This window comes from Sinocyclocheilus rhinocerous, unplaced genomic scaffold (assembly GCF_001515625.1).
Source record: "Sinocyclocheilus rhinocerous isolate Xijiao unplaced genomic scaffold, SAMN03320098_v1.1 scaffold1948, whole genome shotgun sequence".
NCBI classification, from domain to species: domain Eukaryota; kingdom Metazoa; phylum Chordata; class Actinopteri; order Cypriniformes; family Cyprinidae; genus Sinocyclocheilus; species Sinocyclocheilus rhinocerous.
Genome location: NW_015644094.1, coordinates 365,428 through 376,690, shown reverse-complemented (window position 1 = coordinate 376,690; position 11,263 = coordinate 365,428). Strand labels below are relative to the sequence as shown.

The following is an 11,263-nucleotide window of genomic DNA, read 5'->3' as shown; positions in this document are numbered from 1 at the left end:
CTCACTCTAGCCCGCCGCCTCTGCTCACTCTAGCCCTCCAGCCGTTCCTCACTCAAGCCCGCCGCCTCTGCTCACTCTAGGCCGCAGTGTGTGACTCTGTGTTTCATTGCGAAAGTGAAACTACTTTGTTTGGCTTTCCAAAAATGGACACGACTAGAAATCAGTGGTTAAGTTGTATTTACAACACTGTTCCAGAACACTTCAACCCAAATATTCAGATGTGTGCAGCACATTTTATGGAGGACTGTTTCCTGATCCTGGGAGAGTAGACTACAATGCCGGCTGTTCTGACTCACAGATTGTACGTACGTTTTTTATATTAAAAACGTGGAGATGGTTGCAGACCTTGATAAAGAGACCAGTAAAAACCTGAGTAGATTTAAAAAAGAAAACCAGCCTGGAAGCCACCAGGAGGACATACAAGGAAATAAAACACTTGTTCAACACTTATGCATGTATTCCAGTGAGTTACCACACAAAGTATTATTAAATATACAATTACCATTATTAAATGGATGACTATGACACAATATGCAAAACATATATTTTATTTTAATTTTTTTTGATCATAGCAAGTAGGAGAACACAAATCTGTTTTCTCAAATTGAAAATAGAGTCCCTCGTTACCTGTTACACCCGTCACCGTCTGATTGTACCATAGTTCAGATAACTTTCAACAAATGACTTCAGGTGATGGACAGGCTTCCTACTTTTTTTTTTTTGTTTTTTTTTTTGAGTAAGGCATTTTGTGAAACAACAAAATGTTTGAGGGGTTTTGGTATAAAAACAGAAAGCAAAGTTTGAGTGACAGTTAAACAAAGCACAAGCTGTAAGATCACACTCATGGTGAACTGTGATAAGAACAGTCTGAACAGGGAAAAAAAACAGCAATGATTTCTAGATTTCAATTCTCATTGTAAACTCTCGAAGCCATTTCCCCAGCTGGCAGGCCGAAGCCAACATTTTATTTTCTTTACAACAGCACTTCAAATATTCCAACTATATCCCACACTGAAAACAAACCCCGGGGGCAAGTTTTTTTTTAGAAAGAGACAAGTATATTGCTCTGCTAAGGTTCAGCAATCTTAAGAAGGCTTGAATTAAAAAAAGAAGTGTTTTTACTTCAGCCAGCTGCAGCCCATTACATGAAGCCTTTTCTTTGCAGATGGGGTCTGACCTGTGTAAGACAGAAATGAAAGAACATAATAGAGGGACATAAGCCTTCTGGCTTATAGCGAGCAGCTTCCTTTCAGAGTTTAGTGTGTCGAAGTATTGCAGTGGCCGTATTTGGGGCGCTATTAACACAAGAGCATTCACCTTTCAGACACATCTTAGACCACAAAGATATTCTCGATTCACAATAGGTCTCAACTGGACAAATGCACCTACAGCAGCCTGGCCTGTGTTCTGTAAGGCTCTGACGGTCCTGCAAAGCAGCAATCTAAATCGGTTTATTTTTTCCCATCATCACTCATACCTTCAAGATGGCATGAAGTGTTAGCTAAGAAGTATTGCACTGGTGACTGGGCGCTACAATCCCAGTGGAGAACGTTAATGCATAAAAATAAAATCTATTACTAGAAACAACACTTGCTTATTCTCTATAGGAGAAGCGCACAAAGCACTGCTACGGCATATACACATGGCTCGCCTCAGCAATGAAATGTGATTTCTTATTCTACTTCACCTATTCCACATAGCTTTTTTTTGTTTTTCACATTTTTATCGGACTGATTGGTTGGTTTTTCATAGGCATGATCTATTTACAGTGCTGCGTTTGCAATGATCACACTCGGTATTGTGCAATTTCTAAGTCACATCAGCGGAAATTAACAATGCTCATCTCGAAGCGACTCAAGTAGCCATTTTGCGTGGACAAATTAAGGAGGATTGGAAACCGGATGGTACAATTACAAGAGCAAATACAGTGATTAAGTCAATAGATTTGCTGAAAAGTACAGTGAGGCCCGAATAACATCCAACCACCACGCAATATAATCACCACGGTCGCTCACTAAATGCAGATTATAAAAAAAAAAAATGAATTCGTAATAGACAAAATATAAGTGACGCTTTTTTGAAGACAAGATATTCTCTTGCCACTGTGGTGACTACATGGCACCTGCCAACCAACAACTTTTTAATTTTTTTGGCTGTTTTGTAGTATAAGAGCTTTTAAAATTAACTAAAACTTTGCAAACCACTCTAACAAAAAGAGCAGTGCATTCTAATACTGGGTCCAAAATTATCAGCAGTGTACAATCAATGCTTATGGTGGGTCTCATTGTAGTCCATGATCCTCAGATCTTGCTGCCTCCTCCGCTGAATATTATACGCTCTGGGTCTGTCCATGGGCTGCAGGTCAGCCTGGTCAGTAGCCTCTTCAAGCTCCACGCTCTCTGTGGGCTCTGTGATTGGCTCAACCTTAAGATCCTTAGAGAGGCAGGTGAAGGCGGCCGGCTCACCCTCATAGTGGCTCTCGCTCTTATTTCGAAACATCTCTCTGGCTCTCTTGCCCAAAAAGCTTCTGGTACTGGGGTAAGAGCCAACTGCCAGTGGGGAGTCGCAGGGGAGAGCAGGAAATGAATGGGTAAGGGCGGAAAGATCTTCTTCCTGACTGCCATTAATGAGTGCTGTGGGTGTTTGAGGAGACCCGGCAGATATTTCACCATTGACACACACGTGCATGCCTTCCTCCTTTTTCATTGGGTCAGCTGACGGAGCAGATGGGCCTGTGCGGTTGCCATTTGGCCTGAAACACAATCGGAAATAGAATTTTGCTATACTTTCAATAACCCATCATCTTTCTGTCTTTTATATTGCCACAAAAAGTCTAGAATGCATTACAGAACAAATTGTTTGCATTTGTAAATCAGCATGTGGAGGAGAAACATATGTGCATTAGGGCTGTCAAAAAAAATTTGAATTTAAAATATTCGTTGAATTTAAAATAAAAATCCACATTAGAATGCAAAAACGTTGCATTCGAATTTTAGTTGTGCGTTAAGGAGGCAGCCTTATCAGTGGCGCACGAGATGCGATGACGATGTAAGTGTCGTTGCATTATAATGTTTTTGTTAGCCTATCCAGTTGAAGCCACTAGATGCGGCACTGCTGCATTGTTCATTAAAAATATTGCGGAAAAAGAGAACATCAATGCGGAGAAGATCTTGTTTACATCAAAACCGAAACCAAGCCGTTCACACAGAACGCATATTTCACGCATTTTCTAGATTAGACGGACATCTATTACTGTTGCACTCGCGTCTCGCACAAAAGAGCCGCATGTTTAGAAAGCCATGTAAAAGTAATGCAAGTTTAACTTTGAAAAAAACATATAGGCCTATCGAGACTTTATGGCGGGGTTTTCCCCATCCCACTGCATCTCATGTTTTTAAATGAAAAATGTACTCTGTGTGATTGGCTATCCGCCCTTTGTATTAAACTATGAATATATACATGATGCCGTTTCGTTTATAGTTGTTTAAGCAACTTAATTAATTATAATTGGTTTATAAACATTATTGTAAACATTATGCACTTTTTTGACAGATACTCATGTTATCTTATGCTTTGAATAAACCTGCAATAGTAATATTTTGCTCGATGCGCCCTCTTGTGGCCTCAGAAGAGAAACCAAAAGCTTTTCTTTACTCTAACTGAAATTATGCATTTTAAATTGGAATATAATTCGAATTTTGATAATATTTAAGTACAAAATTTGAATTTAGTTTTTCAGCCATTTTGACAGCCCTACTGTGCATGACAATATGGAACACACCTCTGCTTGGTTGGACTGTTGGGTTCAGAAGTGGGCTCTGCTGGTGATTTAGTGTTCAGGTTTTTGAGCTCTATTTGGCTATAGAGCTCAAGCAGCTCAGATTGTAATGCCTGAGTGATGTGCTTCTGGGCCAGATACCTGTTCTCTGAAGCCTGCAGATGCTCCCTACAGGAAACAAAAAACCAGTACAGACAAGGATCATATTAGCAAATCTTACAGCAAGATGCTGTTGAAGAGATTAAAAGAACCTGATGATCCATATTCTGCAGATCAATACAGCACCACTTTATAAGACATATCATTTGCATCATTAGTAAACATATTCTTAATATATATAAACAAAGTAAAATAAAAGTAAACATAATTAAATGTGAAGAACAAAAGAAAAATCTCCCAAACTGTGGTAAGCGAACCCCTTGGAATTCAAGTGGAAAATGCAGGAGGTTCATAAATTGTTAAATATAATAATTAAATCATAAATATGCTAAATTAAAATGAGTATTTACTTATTTAAAAAAAAAAAAAAATCAAAGTAAAACATTATTTTGTTTTTTTGCCTGCATTTGACGATTAACTGTCATCAGAGAATCATGAACATGCAAATGTGTTAAATTATTGAAATATTAACATAAAATCTCAGGGGGTAGAAGGTGTACTAGAAGGTGTACCACTGGCAAAAAATTCTGAAAACCCTGTAATGTAATATAATATAATATAATATAATATAAATCAATAATCCCCTGTGTTTGAGCATAGAAATAAGACTCAGAATCAAACCAACATCAGAAAATGAATTTAAACTTTCAACAGGATAATGAAGACAGAGGTAAGCTCATACGTGGCCTGGCTTTTGACATTCTCCAGCAGTTTCTTTTGCTCTCGGATGGCTTGCTCTTTCTTGGTGTGTTGGGTCTCCAGGTCTGTGATGCGCTGTTGAGCGGCTTCAAGTCTCTGACTCTGCTGAAGAGAGCTCTGCCTCAAACGCTCAGCCTCACGCAGTGAAGATGCCTGCAGCATATTCAGCTCCTAACAAGTAACAAAAGAGATCAAGTCAACAATCAACTTATTAAGGTATAAGAATTAAATTTCACAGAGTGCTGTTAAAAAAAACAAATCTGTCACAAACTAGAGATCTGCTGGATTTTACACAATGATGCAAGTCATGATAAGTCATCAGTAGTTAATAATCATTGTCTACCTTGCTAGCCTCAGGTCCCAAGCGGTCGATTTCCTCCACACATAACTTGTTGGCTTCACCCAAAAGCAGCAGCTGCTTGTTCAGGAAAGCCATCTGCTGCTCCATGTTTTCACTATTGTTCAGCTGAGGTTGGATAAATCAGGAACACAAATTAAACCATAAATAAATAAGGGCAATATTTAATTAATTAAAATTTTTTTGCTTTCAAATTATTCTGGCAGTGTGATAGCGTTTAATGTAACATATCTTTGTCATAAACAAGTCTTACCTTGATGGACAGCTGGCTGAGCATGTGTCCCATATTACACACTTTGTTATTGGCTTTCTGGAGCTCTGCCTCCATTTCTCCGACCTTCTTCTGACCATAAATAAATAAGGGCAATATTTAATTAATTAAATTTTTTTTGCTTTCAAATTATTCTGGCAGTGTGATAGCGTTTAATGTAACATATCTTTGTCATAAACAAGTCTTACCTTGATGGACAGCTGGCTGAGCATGTGTCCCATATTACACACTTTGTTATTGGCTTTCTGGAGCTCTGCTTCCATTTCTCTGACCTTCTTCTGATTCTCTTGCAAATCACTCTGTAAATGATGCCACATAAAACATTAGCATTTAACACAGATAGCACATATTATCTTCTACATTACAGCAACAGAATGGCAAATGCTGACCATTTTTGATGCTGTATTGTGAGTGAATAAGATTAACTATGGATTTTTTCATGTCCCATCACCCTATGATCACCTTTAGCTCCTGCATCTTTGAGTAGTAGTCATTCCGCTCCTTCTGTAGCTGCTGGATTTGAGTCTGCAGTTGGTTCACAAGAGCGTCTCTGTCTTCCTGTATATGCCTGGAGCGCCGCTGTTCTTCTTTCAGGCTTACCTGCACAGCCTGGATCTCAATGTCCTGAAGCTTGAGTTGGGTTTTCTGCCACACACACACAAAAACCACACCACTGGAAAATCGCTGATATTAACAACAAAATTTCAAGTAACAAATTACAAAAAAACAACAATTTAAGAAGGCTTTTGTGTCAAGCCTGACAAGACTTTTGCGGGGTTTTAACAGGATAATGTCATCAGTCATGCCAAGACCGGAACATTTCCTGAAATGATTATAAAGGAGCATTTACAGAATTCCTCAGATTGGATTTGGTAAATTGTGATAAATGGAGCTGAAAGTACTATTGTTTATTGGGTGGTTAAAGTGTGATCAAACAAAAATATTTAATGAGTATGCAAAGAATGGGGCATGTGTCGAACTGACAAGCTTTTCAATTATATGCAGAATTTTGCACAGGCATAGATACTTCTTCCAGTTTCATTCATTACCATGGAGTTGTTTTGCTCTTCCAGTGCAGTAGCATTGACAATACGTCCGAACAGACGGCGGTTACGAAGTGCATGTTGCTCTCTCTTATGTCTCTCATACAGCAGCTGGTTATGCAGCAACAGCAGCTGACTGTGCAACATCCCCAGCTCATCTGACGCTGTAGACGCAGGACCTGGAAAAATACATTGCAGTCAATTCAAATGCAACAGAATAGTGCTGTGGTTTAAATGTTTAAAAATAATTGTATAATTAAGGCTGCAGAATATTGGAAAAAACATGATAATTTAAGGAAAATACAATAATATAAATAAAATAATTTGACAAAAGTAATTTTATTTTACAGCAAATTACAACACTAAAATTTACATTAAACTATTGAACCATTCATTAAACCATTGAGCTTTAATTTTGTTGATTTGGATCATTTGCACACATGTAAATGAACAGTGCTGTGCTTCACTCTGAAACTCTGCAGCCCATATTATTTAATTAAACTGCAGCCTTCGTGTTTCACATTAATCACATTAAGCCACAATATCGTGCAGCTTTACTGAGAATCTACAGGGATTCTGGTTATTCGGCTTATCAGGACCAACACAATGCTGCTTCTGAGGATTTTATAAAGAATGACACAGAAGACAGTAGAAGAATCTGAAAGAATAAAAGTATTTAGAGGAAAGCGTCAGTAAAATGGAAACAAACAGGAAAGTTGTAAGAGAAAAGTTGGAGGACACATTCGTCTTGAGCATGGAGAGCCTATGAATTAGTAAAATAACTAAATACCTTTTCCTTTATTGCTATGCTGTTTACCTCCAGAGTGTGGGTCTGCTGATTGGCTTTGAGAAGACGGAGTTCTGTAAAAGAGCAAACAGACAGTGTTCTGTCACATTTCCTCTAAAAACACTTTCAATAGTCGTATCAGACATAAGAAAAACAGAAGCGTACCTCTTCAGCACTTTCTCATGGGTGTCATGACCCTGCTGGATAACCCGGTCCAATACCTCCAGAGGGGAAGTGGCAGAAAGATCCTCTCCCTCTAGCTCCTCTCGGTGCTCCCTTTCTTCATCAGCTCTCTGGATGGCCTCTGCGGTCTTCCTTTCCAAAAACAGAGATGCCACTTTAGGCAGAGCGAGGTCAAACAGTGGCTCATATGGCATGGACTCCTTCGTCAGATCAGACACAGAACATTTACTACACTTCCCGTTTTCAATGGGGGTGAAAGCGGGCCAGAGGGACCAGGGTTGCTGCTCTCCTCCTTTGGCAGAAAATTCAACCCTGTCTGGTGTGGACACTAAATTCTGCTCATGGCTGGGGTGAGACGAGAGGAGGGTGTCGAAGGAGCCAGAAAATGAGGAATCCAGTCTCATTCCGAATTCCAGTCTCCCATGGGTCAGACTCAAAATCTCCTCATTGATGGTATCTTGAAAGAAAACATTGGAGAAGTTGGTGAACGAAGAGCTCATTGTAAATGAAGGCTTGATTAAACACACTTTTAAACACACTTATTGTTTTGCAAGATGTCACTGCTCTCACCATCCTCTCTCTCCCCGTCTGTCCTTTTGACAATGTCAGAGAGCTGCTCCAATGACACCGGAGTCTTGGCATCACTTGCACCTCCTAAAAGTAGCAAAAGTAAAGCATATTAAGCGTGTGTCAGTTACTAAATGAAATGAGACTCTAGAAATCTCAGCAGATACTCACCATTGTTATTAATACTTCTAGGCGTGACTTTCTTCAGGTCTTTGCCTGTCTGAATCACCTGAATAGTTTTAGACAGAAAAGCATTTTTATGAAAACACGCTCACAGAATATGTTTAATAAGTAATGAAGCAAATGCTTTATACGTCCATGTACCTTAGCCTGAGTACTGCTGGTGTTTTGGGCAAGCTGCCCTATTTCCTCTGAGAGTGATGGGAGAGGAGATGACCCTGAGGGTGTGGAGGGAGAAAGGGTCCATTTTCCATCCCCTGTAACAAAAATAACCCCTGAAGCCATCTGAGGGACTAAACAAACATACAGAACCATTTTTGCTTTCTAGACTTGGATGCATTTGGCTGACCTGACGTGCTGGGGATCCGTCCTGAGAGGTGGGAGGCACTATGTGAGACATCAGAAACTGTGGTGGGGGACATTCCTCTAGAGCTGGGAGGGGTGGTCATCCCACACACTGAGGAAGGACTCCACATCTCCTCCTTTGTCCCTGAGGAGTTCATCCCATCACTCTATTGATGGACCAAACATAACTTCATTCAGTTAAGGGTCACTGACATGCTAATCTACATTTAGAGGCTTGTTCTGACTTTCAAAACAATTTGGATAACTACATACTAGGGGTAGGCAATATACCAGTAGACATGACAAACCAGTATGAATTTTTTGTCAGTCTTATGCACACCCCTTCAAGTAAAGTGTTACCGAATTTTTTATATGAACTCTTTTCTATTTTATTTATATTTGATTGTATTTATAGTCTTTGTTCTTATTTTATTACTGACTGTTTACTTGTCTTGTCTGTGTACTTTTATTGTACTTCAGTTACTGTACAAAGATTATCAGGAAATTTAAGTAAGTAATTTAAGTATTTTGGTCATTTTGCCTACTTATTTGGAGGATTCTTACCTGATGGTTGGGGGTCTGTGCGCTGGAACCTGAGTCTTGGGTTACAGTGAGATAAGGTAGTGACAGAAAAAGAGACTGATGAACAGAAGCCACTGGTGTGACCGATGTGATTTCTGTTAGCAGAAAGTAGGTAAGTTTCAAAATCAGTACTCACAGGAAAAATCTGAAAATGTTATTAATTCTTAACACACACACGTGTCAAAGCCTTTAGCCATTCTGTGGTCTAATACATTGTTAATATAAACAGCTTTACATGTAGATTACACATGTTGATCTCCTTTAGATATGAATGAAGATTTGGCATTTGGTAAGTTTCTACTATAGTAGTTTTCTACATATATGTTTATGTATTTGTGTATTGATAACCGTTTTTTCCCCTCATCTTATTGGGCCTAACAGAATTAATGAATGTAACCTTTCTCTTGACCTGTTTTCTATTGTGCTTCTTAATTGCTGGATTACATTATCTTGTTTATTTCATAGGGTGCATTTTTTTTTTCAAATAATAAATCGTTGCTCTTTATTTGTGATGAAGACCTGTGCATGCAAATGCCTTGGTTTGATTTTCAAAATACAACTCTCCCTTGTGGTTGGATTTCCTTTTTCCATTGGAAACATTTACAAACAATAACTACACAGAACATCACTGAATTAGAAACAGCATTAAACATTATATGTCATTTTACCATGGATGCTGAGCTCTGAGCATGATCGGCTATGTTCCACAGGGCGTCGTGGTATGTGATCCGACAGAGAGGAGTATCCTTCTTCAGATGATGCCTCCTTAGAATCCAGTGAAATTTTGGCACATTCAATCACAATATCATGAGGCTCAAATCTCTTCCATCTACACACAATTAAAAACAGTAAAGTATGAAAAATCAGGTTCACTGGATCATGTTAAGATATAACAGAAATTGTAACATTTCATTTTACATACCTAATTGGATCAACCTCGTAGTCTTTGGTTCCAGTGATGAGCTCAGGATGTATCCGTACATACTCTAACATGGGCTGATATAAAAGAAGAAGGAAATTGTAGAGCAGGTGTTGAAATAGTAATAATAATTTGGCCACTTTTGGCATGAAAGATAAAACCTCACCTTCACCACTTCCTCAAATGTGTCAACATTTTCCTTCATACTGTAGTGGGCACGCAAGTAAGAAACGAAATTACAGGGATACATGCCATATAAACGATGAAAAAGCGAGTATACGCTGGCATGTAGATGGACTGCAAACACTCCCTGAGCATGACCTACAGGACACATTCAAAGAAAGAGTACCTTTAAGACCAAGTTATATTTCAACTATCTAGAAACATTGCACTTCCAAGAACTGAAGCTTAAAGGGGTCATATGATGCGATTTCAAGTTTTCCTTTCTCTTTGGAGTGTGCGTTTGAGAGAGGCGGGGCATAGAGGACCTACAATAATGTACAGTATTTGAAAAATAATGTGTTTTTTGAACATTAAAGCATGTCAACATATTCTGTTACACCAACTACACAAAATAATGATCTTTAAAATAGCATCATATGACCCCTTTAAAAAACACCATTTCATTTACAAAACCCAAATATATTTGCAGTGTTTATGCCCGAGTACCTGGGTGACGTTGGTTCCAGGCAGCAAGCCTTCCAAAGATATCAAAGTAATCGCACAGAAGTTGTTTACTGGTCTGAGGAATCATGGGTAGTAGAGCGATCAACACCAGCACACCAGTTATGAGAACTACGACATCGGAGTCAGTCTGAAAGTAGAAAAAAAAAAAAAAAAACTACCACTACCATTCAAAAGTTTGGGTTCTGTGAGTTAAAAAAAAACAAAAAAAACACTTTTATTTAGCAAGGATGCATTAAATGTATTAAAAATGACAATAAAGACATTAATGACAGTACAAAAGATTTCTTTTTCAAATAAATGCTTTTCTTTTAAATGTTCTATCCAAAGAATTCTGACCAAATGTATAATTGAAAAAAAGAAGAAAAAAAAAAAACATTAAACAGCAAAACTCTTTTCAACATTGGCAATAATAATATCAGCATATTATATTTGATTTATATATATGATTAATATTATGCTTTACATTTCTGAATAATCATGTGACACTGAAGATTGAAAATTCAGCTTTGCCATCACAGTAATAAATTGCATTTTAAAATATTCCCCGATGCCCTGTGGTGTCAGCATAGGGTGTGTGTATGCAATAACTAGTGACAAAAAATACAAAACACGGATCACTGTAAAAAAAAAAAAAAAACACAGAACAATAATGTGACTGAAGCCAACTTGCTACTGAAAAACATTGGCTGTGGCTTTAAATCTAGC

General features: G+C 38.3%; 1 protein-coding gene across 4 annotated transcripts; it reads right to left on the bottom strand.

Moving 5' to 3' along the window:
• Positions 1–1,829: 1,829 nt before the first annotated feature.
• On the bottom strand, positions 1,830–10,681 carry LOC107757977 (hamartin-like). 4 transcript variants are annotated; one of them, XM_016575594.1, is made up of 19 exons: positions 10,541–10,681; positions 10,038–10,192; positions 9,875–9,948; positions 9,621–9,781; positions 8,935–9,047; positions 8,375–8,537; positions 8,170–8,282; positions 8,017–8,074; positions 7,849–7,932; positions 7,261–7,735; positions 7,099–7,169; positions 6,315–6,487; positions 5,728–5,910; positions 5,523–5,564; positions 5,248–5,316; positions 4,980–5,102; positions 4,620–4,807; positions 3,782–3,946; positions 1,830–2,752 (listed from the first exon to the last, which is right to left on the bottom strand). In XM_016575594.1, exons 1-19 carry the CDS (start codon positions 10,623–10,625, stop codon positions 2,263–2,265), a joined length of 2,985 nt encoding a protein of 994 aa, XP_016431080.1. In that variant the 5' UTR covers positions 10,626–10,681; the 3' UTR covers positions 1,830–2,262. The 4 variants fall into 4 exon arrangements, with proteins under 4 accessions (XP_016431080.1, XP_016431079.1, XP_016431081.1 ...); XM_016575593.1 differs by having other exon boundaries at positions 5,248–5,331; positions 5,538–5,564; XM_016575595.1 differs by lacking the exon at positions 5,248–5,316 and having other exon boundaries at positions 5,454–5,564; positions 7,126–7,169.
• Positions 10,682–11,263: the final 582 nt, after the last annotated feature.

Coding starts and splice junctions, on each gene's coding strand:
- LOC107757977 (XM_016575594.1), bottom strand. CDS start 10,625: ATGATTCCTCAGACCAGTAAACAACTTCTGTGCGATTACTTTGATATC. Junction 8,283..8,374: donor ACGGATCCCCAGCACGTCAG/GTCAGCCAAATG, acceptor TTTTTGTTACAG/GGGATGGAAAATGGACCCTT. Junction 5,103..5,247: donor TCAGCCAGCTGTCCATCAAG/GTAAGACTTGTT, acceptor ATCCAACCTCAG/CTGAACAATAGTGAAAACAT.